The sequence below is a fragment of the Trachemys scripta genome, chromosome 1 (assembly GCF_013100865.1).
Source record: "Trachemys scripta elegans isolate TJP31775 chromosome 1, CAS_Tse_1.0, whole genome shotgun sequence".
Classification (NCBI taxonomy): domain Eukaryota; kingdom Metazoa; phylum Chordata; order Testudines; family Emydidae; genus Trachemys; species Trachemys scripta.
In genome coordinates, this window is record NC_048298.1 from 230,552,408 (window position 1) to 230,573,813 (window position 21,406).

General features: G+C 40.9%; 1 protein-coding gene across 1 annotated transcript in view; it reads right to left on the reverse strand.

Annotated features, from left to right (window-relative positions):
- Positions 1 to 21,406, reverse strand: part of AFF3 (AF4/FMR2 family member 3) — a 190,101-nt gene that overhangs the window by 29,194 nt on the left and 139,501 nt on the right. Inside the window, exons 7-10 of the mRNA XM_034774253.1 lie at positions 17,351 to 18,391; positions 15,147 to 15,271; positions 11,968 to 12,169; positions 9,320 to 9,444 (exon numbers count right to left, since the gene is read on the reverse strand). Coding sequence (XP_034630144.1) covers positions 9,320 to 9,444; positions 11,968 to 12,169; positions 15,147 to 15,271; positions 17,351 to 18,391 — 1,493 coding nt within the window. The remainder of the gene's footprint in view (positions 1 to 9,319; positions 9,445 to 11,967; positions 12,170 to 15,146; positions 15,272 to 17,350; positions 18,392 to 21,406) is intronic.

The following is a 21,406-nucleotide window of genomic DNA, read 5'->3' on the forward strand; positions in this document are numbered from 1 at the left end:
GGACTAGAGCTGGGTGAAATATTTTGCCTAACACTTTTTTTCACTGGAAAAGATAGATTTAGATTGACCAAAAGACTTCGTGAATTTGTGATGATTTCACTGAATTGTTTGGCCTAAAGAACGCCCCCTCACAAAAAAAAAAAAAAAAAAAAAAATCAGAAAGTTTCATTTTACATTTTCAAAATGAAATGTTTTAATTTTTTGGTTCAAGATGACTTTTTGTTTCAAAAATTCTTTTGTTTTTTTAAATAAAATTAATAAAAATTGTTTTAAAATGGTCAAAATAAAAAATCATGTGTCTCAAAATAGATTTTTTTTATTGTTCAATTCACCAAAATTTTTGTTTCTGTTTGAGCTAAAACAATTTCCCTCCCATCCCTGATATTTTTGAGTTGCTAGAGAACTGAAAAACCCATTATTTGGCCAGCTCTATTCCTGTGTCCCAGTCCATTGCACAAATCACAGACCCATCTTCTTTATATATATGTAGAAAGTCTTCATAGTTGACTATACCTCTCTCCCATCTTATATATGTCTCTTTTCCTCTTGGATTGTGCTAAGAACTGTTCATTAACATAAAAAGATGTGGTCCCTGCACCAAAAAACGCACAACGTCCCACCCCTGTCTCAGTGAGGGGATGTTTGATTGTGATCCTAAGAGGAAAGAGAATGGAGGGGCAGACGTGGCTGCTCTGGGGTTTCCTCTTCCCCACACCCCTTGCACCAAACACAAGTGAGCGGGAAGCGAGGGGTATGTGTGGGGGAGAAGTGATTTCTCCGCATCTCCCTGTTGCTATTGTCTGGGCTGTGGAGCAGAACGGCGAATTGATTATGTGTCTTGCATCCTTCCTTTTATTGTTTGTGAAGCCCTCAGAGCATGCAACAGCCATCCTGCTATGGCTAGTGCTCTGCCCTATAAATGATTAGGAAGGAATTTTTCCCTTGGGTCAAAAAGAAGAACAGGAGTACTTGTGGCACCTTAGAGACTAACAAATTTATTAGAGCATAAGCTTTCGTGGACTACAGCCCACTTCTTCGGATGCATATAGAATGGAACATATAATGAGGAGATATATATACACACATACAGAGAGCATAAACAGGTGGGAGTTGTCTTACCAACTCTGAGAGGCCAATTAATTAAGAGAAAAAAAAACTTTTGAAGTGATAATCAAGCTAGCCGAGTACAGACAGTGTGATAAGAAGTGTGAGAGTACTTACAAGGGGAGATAGAGTCAACGTTTGTAATGGCTATATCTCCTCATTATATGTTCCATTCTATATGCATCCGAAGAAGTGGGCTGTAGTCCACGAAAGCTTATGCTCTAATAAATTTGTTAGTCTCTAAGGTGCCACAAGTACTCCTGTTCTTCTTTTTGCGGATACAGACTAACACGGCTGTTACTCTGAAACTTGTCCCTTGGGTCAGGTTTGACAAGGTGTCCAATTTTTGGTTTGGGTTTTTTTGTGGGATTTTTTTGGCCTTCCTTGCAGCAATTTGGAGGCCTGATTTTAGCTTAATAAGGAGCAAGGGAATGACTTAAGAGTTGCATTTGAGTTTGTAATTTCATTGCAACTTGCAGCCGGTATCCAGTGCGGGTGAAAGGCTCAAAAAAGGCCAACTCTCAGAGATAAACATGAGGCCTGGGAGATGGCTGGTAGATCCTATTAGCCTGAAGAAAGCAAGGAAGCCCTTAAGTTTTCACAGACTGAGGTACCCTTCATATGGATACTAATCTCCCCTCATTGGGAGAGGGTGGGAGGATTGAGAGGTGCTAGGGGTTAGGCTGAAGGGGGCCAAACTTGAATATTGATTGTCTGGTATAGAGGCCATTACATTTTGCACTGGACCCAGGTAAATGTAAAGCCATGGGGCTTTTTTTATTGTTGTTGGTTGGTTTTGGTTGGGGGGAAGAGGAATCCCCCTGCATTAAACTTAAAAAGTTAATAGAGCTGCAGTCTTCTGCTTTAAAATCCCTCCCAATGTCTGTGTTTCATGCTCCTGTATGTCCCGATTAATAGATTCTGGACTGGAGCCTCGAGGCCCTGCTGTAACTTACATATTAAATAACAATAGCACACCAAAAACAAAACTCACATCCAGCATATCTAATGAATAACAATCTTAAGTACAGTCTGTAGAGTAACCTTTTGTAAATGCTGAGAATGGCTGATAACATGTTACCTGCTCTGCTGGACCAGACAGAATGTTTGGTAATTTGGCTGAAGGCAGCTTTCACGACTGTCTATTTTATTTGGCTCAAAGGTGCTATATAAATAAATAAAATGCATCACACTAAGAAAACAACACAATAAACTTTCAGGAGCAGCAGGGCCAGTGTCCTCCAAAGGATACCAGTACAATAGGTTAGGACGAGCTTGTTCATTTTCCAGTGCAGTAAATTTCTACATCAGTAAGAGAGACTCTTTTCAAATGTACATCTGTCACAGTAAGTCCCAAATCCTACCCTCCCCCTGCAATTCCATTGCACAGGAGAGAGAGGCTCTATTTCAGAAGCGTGTACAGTTTGTGCATGGCTGTGTGCCCTATAGGATGAGGCAGGACTGCTGCTGGTTCCATTGGCCATTCACACCATTTAGAATGAGCACAAACAGTGCCAAGGCAATACTAGTTCTGTAGATGAAGGACTGGACAAAGAGCAGATACACTGCTGTTCGATAGCCTGAGGCAGATTCCTTTCCTTCTGCCTAACAGAGATCCCCAGCACCTAGTCATCTGGGTATTAACAACAGAAGTTTCCCCTAGGGAAAGTCAGTGGGAGTTTTGCCCCTCAATAACATTACAACAGGGCTCTAACAGTATGTCTACACTGCAACGTAAGCACAGACACAAACTTAGGCTTGAGCCGAAACCCCACTTCCATCTACACACAAATCTCTCAGACTCGGGCTCAGACCTATGGGCCTAGGACTCTTTGGGGGTATAGGGGACGAACCCAAGTCAAGCTGGCATGAAGGGTTCGAGCCTGCCACAGGCTAAGCCCAGAGCCCCTGGATCAGAGCAGGTAAGACCAATCCACTAATTAAAGAGGGCTGGGCTACACCTGGGCCTATAGAGGTTGCTAGTGGGAACCTGGAAAGGAAGGACTGAGACAGGTTGTTCCCTGGGGAGGGGAGACCCACACTGAAGTGGAGTTAACTCCTGAGGTGCGTCCCTGGAGCAAGGGGCCAGGGGCTGTTGCTCCAGGAAGAGAGCAGAGCTGCTTGAGACTGGGAAGCTGCCAGGAGTAGAGTGCCAGAGACCCCTGGGAAGGGTGACCCTGAAGCCTGGGGCCAAGAATGGGGTTAAAACTATTTTCTGTTTGTTTGATAACCTTTGTTAAAAGAAATAAACCTCCTAGAAAAGCCTGGGCATGGCAGTGCATGCTTTGGAGCTGGGAGAAGTGACAGTCCTCGTGACAGAGCCCTATTGCTGTGTAGTGTAGATGCAACCCGCTTGAATCAGGTCCTGAGAGTCCGCAAAAAGTATTCCACAATCCCATGGGCCAATTTCCTTTGTCCTTGCCATCCTAAGACTCTCCAATCAACTCAAGTTTATTTGCTAGATAATCTGCTTTGATTTGTTTGCTATCCCTTATAATCACTTAAAATCTATCTTTTGTAGTTAATAAACTTGTTTTTGCTTTGTTTAAAACCAGTGTGTGGGAGTCATAACTCAGGACAGAAAGCTGTTGTGTATTCATCTCCACATTGAGGGAGGGGACGAATTTCATGAGCTTACTCTGTACAGTTCCCTGTGCAGCGCAAGACAGTATAATTTGAGGTTTACCCTCCAGAGGAGGTGTGTGCCTGAGTAACTAGGAAGTTCCCTAACTGGAGCCTTTCCATGCAGGGTTTGTAGCTGGGTGTGTCTCTACCTGTATGTGGGCTGGGCAGCTTGTCATAGCAGTACAGTGTAAAGGGAGCCCAGGCTGGTGGGTCAGGGGGGTTCAGTGGTACCCCAGTTCCAGGTGGCACCCCAGGGGGAACCCCTCACAGCTACCCTTGAGCCTGGTAAGTTTCTGGCTCCATGCTATTGTTTATTGATACCATAATGGGAGGGATTTCTACTCTATGAACCAATGCAAAAGTTATGAGAGACCTAGGTTAGCAGTGTGTATTTGCTAATAATGGATTGTATCTCAGCACCTTGGCTCCCCCCCTCCACCTCCCCTGCACCATGTGGAGTTCAAAATGGCCTAGGAAATGCTAACAGTAAAGTACACCTTTCAAGAGTATTTTTACTGGGAAGGCACAGATTTTTGCTAGGGCAATTCCTGTTTCTTAAAAATAATAGCATTACACAGCTGTGTCTTTAGGTTTGCTGCTATGTAAACACTCAACTGTCTATGGAGTTACTTGGAAACAGAGAACTCTGCGTATGTTTGGGGAAATGTTTTCCATTTCCAAATCTAGTCCATTTTAGTTAGAGGTAATTCATGCTGCCCATAGGTGACAAAACCCTATGTCGCCACTATGACTGGGGTTTCAGTTTTTGTCCAGAAATGTGCTGGCTGCGGGGTGAAGGAAGGATGTGGAGTTCTGCATGTTTGCATGCAGCCATAACAGGGTAAGCCAGGTGGAAGCCAGCGCAGCATCCTGTTGATTCCCTCTTGAATTCTGAACCAATCCTGGGTGCTGATAGTTGCAAACTTTTCCTGAAGCAGGTACTCCACATAGGTAGTCGCACTGTGGTGAACGACATATTTTCCAGAGCCACCTTGGTAGCTGACCAGCCCCCTCCACTCATAGATGCGCTGTTCAATTTGGCTGCATGTACTATCAGTTTCCCACCAGCAGGATGAAATAACATCTCCCTTTGCCAACATGGCACCACAAGAACAGTTAAGTCCTCCAGAACATGAAAGGCCTGATAGAGAAAGCTTTGTAGCAAGACCACCAACCATTCTACCCCAAACGCAAGCAGTTATGTAATTTTTTGTAAAACAAAGTCAACTTAGAATTTTTAACTTACCATTGTTTCTGCACTACTTTAGCTGGGATTAACCAGGCTGCGTCCAGGGAAATTGTGTGGATTGATGCATCCCTCTCACAATATATTGCAGTTCAGTTGTGAAATGGAACATTTTATGTCCTTGAAATTCCACAAGAATTATTTCTGTGCTCCTCCTCTGAGCTATGTGAGAAAATAACCCTGTTTCTTGTCCTGCAGGCCCCTCAACCCCTACTGGCTGCTATACCTTCCCAGCTTGCCCTCAGTGCAGCACAAGCCTGGCCCAACATACCTTCATGGACCATTCCAAAAGGGAGCATTTCTGTGAGGAACTGATGGTTGAAGTTTTGGAGAGGGCCCATGAGCAGGTTCAGTACCAGAAACAGAGGGACTTATGACTAGAGAAAGGGCTTGCCGAGAGGCAGGAGAAAAGGCTGAGGCTCACCGCACAGCCTGAGGACAGGGTTTCAGCAGGGGAGCTGGCACTTGCTACACTGTTCCTGGAACAGGAAGGGCAGATAAGGGAGGAGGACAGAGATCAGCAGAGAGAACTGTTTGAGCGGCTCATCTCAATCATGGCTGCAAGAGTAACGGCTCCTGCTGCCTTTCTCACACCATGGCATGGTTCCTCTGTGACGTCCCCTCGGTCTAGAAACAGCTTAGAACACTCCATATCTGAGTGGCCCATGCAGTTGGGCCCCAGGAGCAGCTGGTAGGGCAAACTAAACCCCACGCAGCCCTCCGTCCTGATTCCCACTCCTGTGGACACCTGCACCCCCCTCCCTGGTGCCAAGCGTGTGGAAAACAGGGAAAGAACTGGGGGCTAGGGGACATGCAACAGCAGGGGGGTTCTGTCCTGTTTGCACTTTTCCTGCACTTTTGTTTTGTTTTGAAAATGTTGTTTTGTAGCTGATATTTGGGTGTTGTAATGGCAACCACCCTGCCTGGCAACGGGTGACAGTTGTACTGTTTTAACACATGTTTACAAATAAAGCTTTTTATGTCATCAAGAAAGTTTATTGCTATCACAGCACCTCATCATACAATCAGTATTGAAATAATCAAGCTAAATCCATGATCAGGAACAATGAGGAAGTACGTACAGCAATCCACTCTTCAATCACTTCCTTATATGAATCCATACCGTGAATCATCCTACCCTTTTTGTAAGTCGTCGTATCATTCATAACTACATTGCAAGGCAATCAAGCCCCTATCTCTCCCTAGCACTGACACCCCCCAAACCAAACAACCTCAACCCCCACAAGCACATTCACAGAAGTACTAATCCTCCTCTTCCATGGGACCATGCAGGTCCATAATGTGGGAGCACAAAGCATCCCTGACTTCTGTTGCCCAGGTGCATCCAGCTCCAACTGTGGTAGCTGCACTTTCTGGCTGAGTGTACTGATTCAGTGGCCCCTTGCTGTCATAGGTCCATTCAGGAGGAAATGGCTCACCTCTGGCTTCAAAGATTGTGAAGAGCACAGCAAGTCACAGTAATGCAGACAGCATTGATGCTACTAGCATCCAAACAGGTCTGTGGGCATCTCCAATAGCGCCTCATGTGTGTGTCTTTACCCTGGAGGGTCAAGGCAAGCTACTCAGAAAGCTCTAAAAATGTAAGCTTTCTTCATGTGAAAGTTCTGGACCCACAGCTGATCATCCCAGGTCTGCATGGCAATGTGATCCCACTAGTCTGTGCTTGTGGTCCTGTGCCAGAAGTGCTGGTTTATGTTGGGAGCATCAGCGGCTATAGCGAGTGTAATGAGCAGCATCAGCCACTGTGAGTCTGCCATACCAGAGTATTCTTCCCTCCTCTGCTTTCTTATCCTTCTCCTGCTCCAGCAGAAACACTCTCAGGCACCTTGCCTGTGTAAGAAAATGCCGTTGAAATGTCCACTAGCGTCTCATGGAAGCTCTGCCCATTTTCTGACACAGGAGTGAAAACGCAAGCAAGAGAACTTCTTGAAACGGGGTCTCCTCCATGTTGGTTGGCAGGCTGTGCTGGCAGGCTGTTCAAACTTCCTGTAATGTGCAGGGTGGGCAGGAAAGCTTTCCCACAGTGCACCACAAGCAAAAGGACAGAGCAGCCACATTTTGGGAGTCTGAGATATAGTTGGTTTGACTCAACTCTGTGTGCTAAGTGTGGACACCCGAGCCCCCACTGGTTCAAGGATTAGAAAATTCTTAACATAGGGTTAAGAATCAATATAGACACTCAAACCTCAGGTTCTCTAACAAAGGTCAGCTGACTTGAGTCCCATTAACCCTAGGCTTACATTGCAGTATAGACATACCCTCAATGTAATTACACAGCCTCTAAAATTCTCTTTATACAGTAGTATAAATCTCAAAGGGCTAAAAAAATTCTGTACATCTAACTGAAGTACACAAACTGGAAAACAGTAACCCCATATATCCCTCATATGTCACTTGTATGCCTGATATGTCAGATTCATAGATTCCAAGGCCAGAAGGGACCATTGTGATCATTGTCTGACCTCCTGAATAACATGGGCCACAGAACTTCCCAAAGTAATTCCTAGAGCATGTCTTGAAGCATATTCAGAACATGCAGGAAAACCATGGAAAGTAGGATTTTGCTTGCCATTTAAAATACTTCATTTTAAGCAAATACAGTATCCACGATAGGTACTCTGCTAAACAAGTTACTTTTCACTGACCCACTTGTGATCCAATTTATCATTAGATACAACTGTTTTCAATGATCTGAAGAAAACAAGTTGGGAACAAAGTGAAGAGTTCTTGACTGGTTGAAACAAATTAGAGTGGTTGTTTTAAATCAGACATGTGGGATTTAGTCTCTTCATACTATGATCTCTGATTAAAACAGACAGTATAATCCAAGGCTGGATTACTGTAATTCAGAGTTTTGTGCTTTAACAGATGAAATTTTCTTTGGACATAATTTTGGGGCAAATGTTGTCATTAGGGGTACTACAGTAGGTTTAAAATTATGTACTGCATTTCTTCAAATCCCACGATATGGTACCATAGGAATTTGAAAAATTCTGTTTGCCATTTTTAATTTGATCTTTCTGATGTGTGAGTCAATGGTGTTGATTTTGGACATTTGCAATCAGTCTAATCCCCCACATTTTAGCGACCTCCATACATACCAATTTGGGATCCAAAGTCAAGGGCTTCTGGTGATACACAGACAAAGGACTCAGATGATAGGTGTAGAAATCCTTTACTTAGAAATAGTAACTGCCCATTGTACTATTTTTAAGGGCAAAATTAAGATATATTTGATTTTTGTTGCTTATCTAATTCAGCTTTTTAGATTGCTTTAATTTTTTTATTTTTTATGGGCTGCAAATTGCTTAGGGACACACTGCATGGAGGGCACTACACAGGAACAGTTTTTATTGTATCTCTCTCTCTGAAAAGGTTAAGCAGTTTTATTGCAGATGTCTGCCAGAAAAATCACATGTATCACTAATGGAAGAAGCAAGTGATAAAAGCCTCTGAGTTGATAGAGATAGTGAAAAAAGCCGTTTTAGCTCCTGTGACAGCGTTCTGAAAAAACCCCCACTGTTTCTTATCAGCAGGTTGAGAAGGAATCAGACTGAGGTACAACAGTTGTATTGTAACTGTTTCTGATTGCATTTTGTCTTCTAATCCATACTGATGAGCTGTTTCCCGGGGAAAAGCAGTCTGGGGAGGCTGCTGCAATCTACGCAGAATCACACCGCTCGGATTCAGAAAGGTAAATATACGAAGATCAGGTCATTACAAGGCAACACATCTAGTTGAACCAATGGGAATTTAAGCTTTATTTTGATATATAACATGCTAATGTACCTTGAAAAATGAACAAGCAATTTTAAATCCTTTAAATGAGAGATGGCTGCAAACTGGAGCCATTTTTAAAAATCCGGTGAACTATAAGGAGGGATGGGGGATTTGATTAAACAGTGTCAAACTCCTTTGGTTTTGGCTTTACAATACCAAAACCAGCACAATTCCTCATTTTTCCTCTCTCTGACTATAAATAGCAAGTGACCTTGTTAAAAAACACAATAAAACAACACAACCTCTGGATACAAATATATTTCAGGCTCAAGAAACAAAACAAAATGACCTCTTACCAAACTTGATGGTGTACAGTCCTAGTTAGTGTTTGGAGAATTCGATGTGTAACTTGCAGTAACAATAACAGGAGTTATACAATTTTTTCAATTTACAATGTAATGTGCTGAAAATGTATCTTACTATGATGGCATTGGCCATGTCTGAGCTACTGTTGGGCAAGATTTATTTTTATTTCATAAAACATTAGCACTTAAATTCCTTTTTTTTTTTTTTTTTTTTTTTAAAAAGGGCATCTTTACTTACATATTATCAAAGATGAGCTTTGTTCTTCTGCAGTCTTTGTGTGCCCTGGATAAAGATGGCCAAGGCTCTGTTTGGGAGTGTGGCTTGTTGCAGAGAACACTTTCTGAATTGATGTGAACTGCTTTCTAGACAACAAACAAGACAGAACACATTGAGAAATTGACCACTGAGTTAGAAAAAGCAACTAATAAACTATGGAAATTTGTCTGCATTGTGTGGTAAATTGCAAGTTAGTTTGCTCACTATTTCAACAGGGAATACACAAAACTAGCTTGTCACTGATAGCCACAAATTCACAGATATTGCACATAGTTATTGGTAAAGGGCTTTAGAGTTTCAAGTGATATGCAGAAGAAACAGAACAGAATTATTAATCACTATCTGAAGGGCCATAACACAATGAGCGTAGTTATTAAATCATCGACCAGTTGTGGTTATTCTGCACGTCAAGCCATGTTTCAACGTCCAAACTGTTTGGGGTTTTTCTGTTGTTGCTGTAACTTTCCACCAATTTGGGTTGTTATTCTTATTTGACAGTAACTGCAACAGAATAAAATTCCTTCTGCTTCAGACAAAAGAAGGAAATGGAATGAAGGTCTCAACAGAAAGCTCCATGATCTAACCACCACTTCCTGCTTAGCATTCTCTGCAAGTAATCCACACGATCACTTGGTCATGGCAGTTAGGCCCCAGATGGGCAGATTTGCTAAAACAAAGCCAACCTTGACATTTACAGTTCATGAGCTCTCAAACTTCTGCATGGGACATCCAGCTCAGTTCAGTGGGATAGTTTTCAGATGAATAACCAGATACATAAGAATTTTATTATAAGAATTATTAAAATGTTGACCAAATGGAGCATTGCCAGGCTATGCAGAAAATCAGAGTGGAATGCATTAGCTAAGGGTGTGGATCATAAAGCAATCACTTTTTACTTCTAATTTCCAACACATTTATCTTTGAGGACTTTAAATTATTTTCCAGATATCAAATACCGGTAATTATAACTCTAAATGAGTTAATAAACCAACCTCTAAACTTAGGTGTTTAAAAATTTACATTTACTTCATGATGGAAGAGAAATTGGTGAGTCCAACATATTAAAAATGCCTTTTCAAGGCCTTTTATATAGCCTATTTTTCAAATACTTAATTTTATTTATTTCTCTTTATTAAGTGTCTTTGTGAGAGACTCTAGGAACACTTACCTAATTTAGAACATATTTAAGACAAAACAACTCAAAGTTAGATCAGAAACAGTTACTTTTTGTCCCCACCTCATTACCCGCCTCTCTTCCCCCCAAAATCTGCCTTTTTGGAACAGGCCAGTTGCCCCTGAGCAAAAGTGACTTGAGGGGCTCAGGCTAAAGTTCAGTTTCCTGGGGTGATATGGAGGCTCTTGAAGCCTGTAATACATCAAGACATAAATAATAATAAAGAATATATTTGGTGAAAATATTCAACACTTTCTCTTATTATTTCTTCTGCCTTTTCATGGAATGTATAATGGTTAAAACCGTGTTCTCTATGCAGGAAAAGATCATGCAACAGAATTCCTCATGTAGTTTCCTGAGGATCATTTCACTGCTGGAGAGGGAAATGCTGAGATTAAACTCTGCTCATGAAACTGACCAATTTTGTGGCCTGGAAAAGCTGCAGATATCTAGGGACCCGCGGAAGAGCCGGATCATCCACATGAAGGCCCTATTCCTTTAATCCATCACCAGTCTCCCTCTTCCCCCCCATCCGCGCAGCTGCCTCTTGACTGCATGGCAGCACAGCTACTGGGTGCCACAGTCCCACAAACCCCCTTCGCCTACAAGAGATGTTCCAAAAAATGGAACGGGTGTGCACCAAAGCTATTATCAATTCCATGATTATTATTAATTTTGGGCAGTATTGGTGGCAAGTCGATGCATGGAGAGTGTCCATTTCCCTTTCCCATGCACAGACCCTCAACTCTAAGGAGGAGCCTTTGATGGAAGGGGAAGAAGGATGCAGCAGGAGTAGCACTCTTTATTGCTCCCTGTATATGGAGCTTCAGGGGTTTGCACTGGTTTTCTCCAGAGAGGAAATATTGGGTTGAGCTTTAGAAGTTCTACTGTTCATTGGTCTGATTTTGCGTTCCTTTCACTCCTAAGACTCCTGTTTCAGGAATCTAGTTAATCAAGAAAGGCAGAATTGGAGCACTTGTCTATTTGCCACCTCTGTCATTTCATGCACAGGTCTGTACATTTATTGGAAATATATTTATGAGGAAAACTATTTCAGGCACGCAAACACACACAAGTTCAATTCAGAATGCCAAGATCAGCAGCATATTTTTCTTGTACAACTTTTCTATGTTTACAGACGTCTGAGTGGCAAAACATGGAATTCCTTACTTTTTGCCTGTTCCTTACTTCTTGCAAACCTTGGTTGTGTACTTACCTGCTCTATGGATTTCCCTCCACCTCCTATTTTTCAGGTCATTTTTAATCCTGTTATGTCTTACCATTTTCCCAATGGAAAAATCTTACTTAATGGAACATTCATTATTATGTTCCTTTCCATGATATTCTGCAGAAATATCCAGGGCTGTATGAGCAGTGATACAAAGAGAAGAAAAATTAACCAGGTTTTATAGTATGATCAACAACATAAACTTACATTGCAGTCTGCGGGATGTGGCTGTGGCTGGATTTCACTCTTATGTTTTTTGCTGGAGGACAAGGAAGGTAATAGACTGCTGCCATTAGGTCTACTGGAAGAAGTTAAATCATCAGTGGAGTATTTGTGTTTTGATGCATCAGAGAGGGGTGAGATGGGTGACCGAAGCATTTTCTCATTTTTATTTATTGGCATCGCCAAGCTGGAAATGGAAATTACAGTAATGGAGTGTCACATAGCTGACTTTGAGAAAGGTAAATGTTTTATATATTATCGAAACTTTGAATTTAAAACCTGCTGGCAGGATGAAGTCTACTGATGTCTGGAAACAACTTTATAGTATCAGGATCAAGAGTTCATTTACAAATTTGGATCATGTTTCTTCTCTTTCCCTCCAGGGTAAATTGTCATTCTGGGGTTACTATAAAGTCTATGTCAGAGTACTTGAAAAAATAAGGAGATAAATGGGCAATTGCTCACTGTCTTTTAAGGGTTACTTGGAGAAGGAGATGAGGCTCTAAAGTGTAAGTTTAGGTTATGGAGTCCTATTTCACAATAACAGGTGACAATTTACAAGCCACAGCAATAAAACTATATGTGAATTAAACAGGGAATGTGCTAGAAGACAATTGGGATGTCTCTGTATTCAATGACTAGGCTTTGATCATTCAATTTACGATAATTTGGTGCAGGTTCTGCAGACAAAGAAATATGTGCTAGTGTAATAGACAAAGAAAAGTATGCTCACAATGGAAACAAGGAAATTTGTACTGCTGCATCTTCTAAAAGGGAAAGCTGTGTTACAGAAGCCTTTTTTTTTAGAGAAGCCACAGATAGGAAAAGCCAAGCAGGTAGCAACAGAAGCAATAAACTGTAAAGAAACTTTTCATGTGCTAATTTGAAGAAGATACTTAATTGAAAAATTAAAGCAACACATAAAGTATACATTTTTTTAAGAGCGAGAACTTTTCATTGAGCCTAAATTTGTGATTAAGAGTAAACAGAATATTTTAATACAATATGTTTCCCTGCCACATTCCCTTCAATCCAGCCTATTCCTTTGAATGTACATTTCTCACTTCTTTATAGATACAGTATCAGACACTACCTCCTGAATGTGGTTGCAAAAGTGAATATGATACAAAATACACTTTGTTTTACCCCATCATTTCAGAGAACAGAACTAATTAAACATTCGGCTCCCAAACACTTGTTCATTTATCTTACGAGTCTTTAAAAACTTGATTTGGCAGAAACCATAGCTCATTACTAGAGCTTTTTAGACCTTCATGGGCTCATAAGGCAGTACTTTTAAAGTGTGGCTAAAGGAATTTTTTTGTAATGGCCTACACTTTTTATGAAAGAGAGTTAAGGTGAGCAAATAGTGATTTTTTGGTAAAAAAAACAATGGATTTTAATGTTAATTGGAATATTTAGGAGCCCCTTGCTGACACTCCAACTTGATTTCCTTTTTCAAATAGAAGCTTTGCCCTGGTCAGCTGGGTTCATACAGCATCATCAGGGCGTGAGGCTAAAGTAGCCTGAAGAAGCTACAGCTGCTTTAAAGTGCAACAGCACTAGGAAGGATGATCAAGTGGTTAGGGTACTAGCATGAAACTCAGGATGACCTGCGTTCAGTTCTCTGCTGAGTTTCTGTATGACCTTGGGAAAGTCACATAGTCTCGCTGTGCCTCAGTTCCTCATCTGTAAAATGGGGATAACAACACTGCCCTACCTCACAGGGATGTTGTGGGGATAAATGCATTAATGATTGGGAGATGCTATGGTAATAGAAGCCATATAAATACTTTGGGGGGAGAAGGGAAAAGAGAATTGGGGAAGGATGAGAAGGGAGCATTTAAGAACTTATTTGTTGTCTTTTCGATATACAATTGCTATTGGAAACCATGCATGCATTACATGTGACACACATTCTATCACTTTTAGGCGGTGTGGAATTAACCCCAGAAAAAAACTGGCTAAAACAAAACATGTCAGAGTATGACGATCATTTTGAGAATGTATATGATGTAAAATGTAGGATACGTTGGTAATAGAATACATGGAATTGTATACATGCATCCAATCAACCACAATAAAATACACTACTACATGTGATATTTTTACTTTATGTAACATATGTGAGTTATAGGATGACAGAGAAGCTGAATGCATATTTTTGATTATGCAGAACATTTGAGATTGTTCCTTTGCATTTGTTCAATATTATAAATAAGAGTTGTTCAGTTCCTACAGTGATGAAAGGAAGAGAAATTCCTACACATAAATGAATACAAGAAATACTAATTATTGTTGAATATTAGACGTTAGATAAATTACAAGGTATCTCTTTGCACTTGCACTATAAAATATAATAAAAAGGGATTTTTAAAATATATTAATGACCTGCATGTACTAAGCAGAATGTAACTGAACTCTAAGAAGATACATGACTCAAATTGCTTGCTGGCAATCTCTGAAGAAACCAGGCATGATTGAGATGACTGATTGATAGTATGGCTGCACAAATCTCTGCAAGCTGGATTTTCATGACTCATTTCATGCTTTGCATCCTTTGGAAATTTGGCTGTTTTTATAGTCACACAAAGTTGTGTGTCCTAAACATACCAAATAGTATGGAAAATAACTTGCCCATAATCTTTAGATTGTCTGATCCTTAAGGTATGCAAGAGTTGAGAATTCCAGGCATCAATTCAAGTACTTTTCTTCACTTTGTCCTCAGAATACATAGATTAATTATTATATTTAAACTGAGATATCTAAGCAAGCTCTAATGCTGAAACTTATAACAATGTGGTGGAGGTAAAAAGGACTAAGGATGGTACCCTAGCTGAACTGATGCCTAGAACATAATGCCTAGGAATACTCTAATGTCTCAGTTTATCCTCCTGTTGTTGCTATAATGATTTAATCCAGCATCCAACCACTTGGAACTCACAACTTCTTTATGTAACAGAACAAAAATATTAGTACAATTATGCTAGGAGCAGCTAATTCATTCATTATACAAAAAAGGAGAGAAAATGCATAAGGATAATTTTTACACATAAAATGTGATAATTAAAAAAAATCTATTTCATCAAATGCCAAACAACACATCGCATTATGATTCAGTTAATTGTGGAGACTGAATTTTAAATAACAAGGGAAATGCATACCTATGTTCGTTCCTGTTGCAATGATTTGCTGTTGAAATACCTGGGGCAGAGGCAATTAATCGTGAAGAACACTCTCGCTCTAAATGAGTCTTCTTGATCTCCCTGTCCTCTTCTTCATTTTCACACTGAATGAAGAGAAAAATGATCATCTATTGAATTTTATAGGTGACACAAGTCCCATGTACAGAAGCAAAAGATTGCTGGGTATTACAGGAAATTAGGGCCTGTATTCTGGTGTATCCCGGTATTAACTATTATTTAATTTTATTTATATAGTCCACAGACTATACAGACATGCACCAAGATAGTTTATTGTCTTGAAATGCTTAAAATCTTAATAGACAACCTGCAAGCAAAGGAGTAAGAAAGAAAATGTGACAATTATTTTTTAACCATTTCTCTCCTTCCATCTCTAGACATTATCTTTTTATGTCCTCATTTTTGTCCATTTCCTCTACATTTCTTCCCCAAACCCATACCTGGTTTCCTTTCACTCTATTCCTTTCTTCCATGGGCCCCATGTCCCTTGTCACCATTTCATAAGTCCTACTATCTCTCTCCTTCCTAGAGTCCCCCCAGACATTGTTATTGCTTCCCCTCCCTCCTTTGAACTCCATGGTCATTTCCATTGTTAGCACCGTCCAATCTCTAAGAGTGATTGAGTTCCTCCTGTTACCCATTGGGTGGGCTTCATTCATTGCTTTGCTACATGGCAACAGCATTCTGTCTGTTTTACACATTACAATCAGGGCAGCTTTTAAGGCATTAGTATTGTGTCTACAGCCTGGCTCTCATTCATGAGGAATGATGATCATCCTACACCTTTAGAACATGCTTTGTGGTCGTGTCTCTAGTTTACCCATATTTTTAGGGGAATGGTGGTAGTTGTGGTGGTTAAGCCTATTTCTGCTTATGCCACTTTGCCTGCTGTACCCTTATGACATTCATCTGTAATTGGTGACATGCTGTTTCCTTGTCTTATGCTGTTTATTCTGCTTTTTCATTGTGCCTTCCTGTCTTCTGTTAGGTATACAACATGGCAATATCACATTTACCCTTCCTATGTCATAGTGGCACATCTATGCTTTTGCTTCTGCTACTCTTTGACCATTCCTGGTCACTCTCCCATGACTACTGCATGTTACTTCTTGGGCAATGCATTCTGGATGAAATGCAGACATTCCCCTGAAAGAGGGGAAGCTCAGTGGATCTCTGTATGATGTCTGAGCTGTGTTCAGAACGGTCCCTGGGGTCAGATCTGCACAAAGGGACTGTAAAACTGCTCTAATTGGGCAGATGGGGATTCCCATAGCATAGGGAAATCCTCAGCTGGTGTAAAGCTGGTGCATTTCTGCAGTGTAGGGAATGTAGGTAAGTCCTGGCTGCAGGACAGATGTAACTAGAGAGCTGCTGCACTCTGGCTATCCCTGGCTAGTGCAATGGCTGCTAGAGATGGCATCTATGGATGCAGAACAGACATTGGGCTAAATTCTGGACTCAGTTATACCTGTGCAACCCCACTGAGTTAAACAGTATTGCACTGAGAAAAGTTGTCAGCCCAAATGGATCATGAATTTACATAAATTAAGCTCCCGCTGATGTCAGCAGAATAGCTGTATGCAGAGCGTTTGCAGGATTGGGCCCTTTGCTAACATCTTGAGATGACATAGGCACTATCTCTACCTCCCTTCTCCCACACGCTCGTAATGAAGACATGATATTGGCTTTGATTACACAGCTGCATACACTTCATTGTCTGATTTAGGCATCATCTTCAGATGTCCACGTTTTGAAAAAAACACTAATAAAGGGTACTATTTTCATGAGGAGGGAATGACAATGTGTCAACTGAAAATGCACTACGGGCTATGGCATCTTTGACCCCTGCTGGCTAGAAGTTTTATTTTTGCTTTTCAATGTTTTTTTCTCTCCTGTTCCTTGAATGACTGTTGTTGGTTCAAAGTCACACACAGTAGAGGAGTGAGTGATGATGAAACATTGCTTCAAAAATTTGAATTCAAATCGGATATTATTGTTAAATGCATGATACATACACATATTATATTGTTTGGGTAAACAGATCATATACAAGACATAGATGATTAGATAGATTAGATAATAGATTAGATAGGAAGACACAAAATATGCCATGCAACTTTCCCCTGAATCCCCTCCAAAACCAAAGAAACCCCCATACAGCTTACCTTGCGTTTCCTTCTAGATTTTGGCACAACCTTTTCTGCTGGTGGGTAAGTACAATTATTCTGCTGAAGGCTGGCTTCTTCTTTTCCTCCAGTGCTCATTGCCAATGACTCCTCAGGTAAACGTTCTGGAACTCTGGACAAAAGAGTCAAATCAATTTTGACCCACAGTGATTTTACCTCATCACTGTCTTTCAGAGGAGACAGGAGCTCATTCCTGCCAAAAGGAACTAGAGTATAAAACTGTTCCTCCAGCTCCTTTGCTATATCATTACTAGTCCTGGCATTAATGGAGCCAAAGGCACTGCAGCTGCTGTTAGTTTTGTTGGTGTTACTGCTCACGGAGTCCTTCAACCTCTGATCACTCCCACCTGAAGCAGAGGCCACAGTTTGAGGTTTGGGCAGAGGATATTCCTCTTGTTCGGATTCTGAATCTGAATCTGAGGAAGATGATGAAGACGAAGACTCCGTCTCGATAAATTCCTTGGATTTGGGGGCAGTTTTGCTTGGCCCTCTGGTACGTCTCTTTTCACACGCAGCAACAGAGCGGGGCTCTTTTCTGTGCCCAGTTCTGTTGTTGCAGGGCCTGGCTTTAGGTTGTTCACAGATGTTATTTTCCAAAACTACTTGGCTCAAAGCGAGATCCTCAGATGTATGGCAGTTCAACGCATCCCCACCAGAGGTCCTCTCTGTTCTTCTTGGCTGTTTCTTACAAGTCGTCCTTCTCTGAGGGCTGCTGTCTCCAGAAACAGCAGCAGCCGTAGGAGGTGATTTCTGCTTCCCTCCTTTATTTCCTGGAGCTTTATTAGCAGTTCTAGGCCTCAACTCCTCTTTGCTGGGGTTCTTAATTTCCTTGTCTCTAAGGTCAGTTTGGCAAATAGCTGGTATTTTCTCACACTCCTGTCCTTCATCCTTTATTCTGCTGTAATACTGATTGCTCTCCAGTCCATGCTTATCATTTTGGTTAAGAATAGATGTTTTGTGAGGATTAACTTTATTTAGCCATTTATCCAACTGCCACTTGTTTGATGATGGCTGCTCAGGCTGAAAGCAAATCAAACAAAACAGTATTTAATAAATTTCCAGCTGTGAGGGACATCACGGTCTGTATTTGTATAGGTTCTCTATATGTTCAGAGTGAAAATAACTAAATTGTAGGGCTTGTACTGTGTTTTTTTTTTGACTGTGGCCATGCTGTTCTCATTGGACAAGCTAAGAGTTCAGCTCCTGGAATTAACCCTTTACCTGGTACCTTGGGGTATGAGAGAAGCATCTCCATGAGGGTAGTGGAATCAAAGAAAAAAAAAAAAAGAATGATGCGAAAGGTGAAAAAGACAGTTAGACAGACAATGTACAGTTAGTGCCTGTTTAAGTTTACTGTCTTTATTAGGATACCCAGCCATGGAACTGAATAATATTCCTCTGCTATTAACAGGAGCATTGACTTTAGGAGCAGAACGGAATGACTAAAATGCAGGCTGTTAGAGACAGGGTGTACTGTAGAAGTGATATTTTCAGTTTTGAATGAGGTTGGGAAGGAGGACAGCTACTGTGATTCATACTTCTTAAAAGGTGATTCATGCAGTGCGCTATTGACATCCACTTTACTGGGAAATGCTTCCAACTTTCCAAATAAAAGAAAAGATAATGGTGATAGAAAGACAGAAAAAAAAGGGATAAAATCAAGGCTACAGAATGAAGAATAGGGAGGAAAAAAGGGAGATGTATTTTGTATCTTATAACATTGCTAGTAAAGACAAGAATACTTAGACACTACAAGGGAGTTTTAATTGCATTATTTAATTAACTTTCTAGGTACTGCTGTTTTCTCCCCCTGGTATACAGACACTAGAATCATGCAAGATCACCCAAACATTTTTGTGTGTGGAGATATTGTCAGTTACTCATTTTACATATATTGTGTAGCTGTTAATTTTTCTCCTCATTTGTGTCATATCATGTTCCAGTTTTAAGAGTGCATCTAAAGTACAATGGTGTTTGGACAGTGAAGAAGTGGGATAATTATTATTTCAAATGCAGCTATGGCTAAGACAATAATGCCCAAGTGCTTCTTAGTACCTCTTGCAACCAGTAATTTGAATGAAATGAAACAAGTGGTGGTGGAATAAGAATGCAAGGCAAAAAATGACACAATGAAACAAAATAATACCACTAAAACCCCACTGAAGACGAGGTTTGGATAGGGTCTCACTAATATATGAACCGTCTTTTGTGGCTGTAGTCATAAAAAGCTAAATTTCTGATCCCACTGAAATCAATGGGAAAATCTCCCAAAGTCCTCAGTGGGACCAGATTTTGCCTCAATATTCCATTAATTTGAAATAAATAATCACCATGCATGCTATGTAGCTGACATGAAAACCATCACTGGGCTAAATTCTGCCCTCAGTTATACCATGAAGAATTTTACTCTTGTTGTCTAATTTTTCTCATTAGTGAACAACCTATGGTAAAGGTTCACAGGGAAATAACATGCCAACTTTGTACTGTCCCGTTGATGTCCCACCCAATCTCCTGAATGCAACTGGTCATCCACAAATTTTGTATGTGGCTGCACTTACGATCCCCTCCTCCAGTTTTAGATATTGTCATTCTCTAAAACTCTGTTTCTCACAATTCATAATTCAGGGACAAAATTACAACATCCGAAAACAATGAGGAACAGCTGAGTGACATGATTTTACAACGTGGTGCTTCCCAGTAGTGGTACTTCCACTATCTACCACTCTGCCACGAATGTACATGCCCACTAAATAGTAGTGCCTCAGGCAAAACCCCTCTAGTACAAACTGTGTTGCCAACTCTCCCAATTTTAGCATGAGCTCGTTATATTTAGTACTTTTCTGAAAGCTCCAGCTCCTGGAATCATGGATTAGGTAAGTAATCCCAGCTTTCATTTTTTTAAAAGGAAAGTTTTTAGAACTTATGCTTTGGAAAAAAAATCTTGTAAATGTGAACCCTCAAAACAAAAGGTAAATAAAAAGATCTCAAATAAAAATCTCTCGTGATTTGCAAGCCAATCGGATGATTCTGGGGGCTTGACATGATTTTTGAATGTTTGCAGTTCAATGAAGTCAATATACAATTGGAATCTATTTGTTCAATTAATGTATCCAACTGAAAAGCTTTGCAGTTGAAAAATCATATACAAGAACCTGCTTTCACTAAGGCAGACTGTTTTGCAATGGGATGTGATAATGATTGGTAGGGTGAAATTGGCAAAAATGTTTGCAAAATTTCACTGGAAACTTTTCATCAATTCATGTTGTACCCCCCAGAAATTTCAATTATTTGTGGGGGGGGGTGGGGAAAGAACCTGGCCCACACCTGATCCACTGGATTAGAGTGACCCCTGAGCAAATCATAAGGCACTCAACTTATATCACCTCTGTTCCCCACTTTGCATTGGCCAGCACAGCATTAGTCAGGGGAATATTCTGCTCTCCCCAGTGGGAGCCGCGATCGGCCGAACCTGCGGACATGGCAGGTAAACAAACCCGCCCGGCCTGCCAGGGTGCTTACCCTGGTGAGCTGTGTGCCAAAGGTTACTGATCCCTATATTAGAGTCTACAAAGTACAGCTGGAGGCACAAGGGCCATAGATCCAGGGGAAGCCTCCAATGCACGTTCTCTGGAAGGGATTGGGGGGCAGAGGGGCAAGCTCTGTGAAAACTATGGTGTCTCCTGCACTTACTATTGGAAAGAGGGACTTAGAGACTAGGCAGCATAGTAGGCCCTATGCAGCATGGTGCCCTTTTCTTTTAAGAAATAAAGCCACTCTCTGTTGTTCTTATTTATCATTTGCATTACCATATTGCTTATCAAGAAGCCCCTATTGAGGTCAGGGGCCCTCTTATGCTAGGCAGTATCCATACACATAATGAGAGATGGTTCCTGCCCTGGTGAGTTTTGCCATTGAGGCCAGGGTTTCAGTCCTGGAACCCGAGAATGTTTGCCTAACAAAGTCAGGTGTGTGGAAGCCAGGACAGGCTCTAGTGTTTTTGCCACCCCAAGCAGCAAAAAAAAAAAAAAAAAAAAA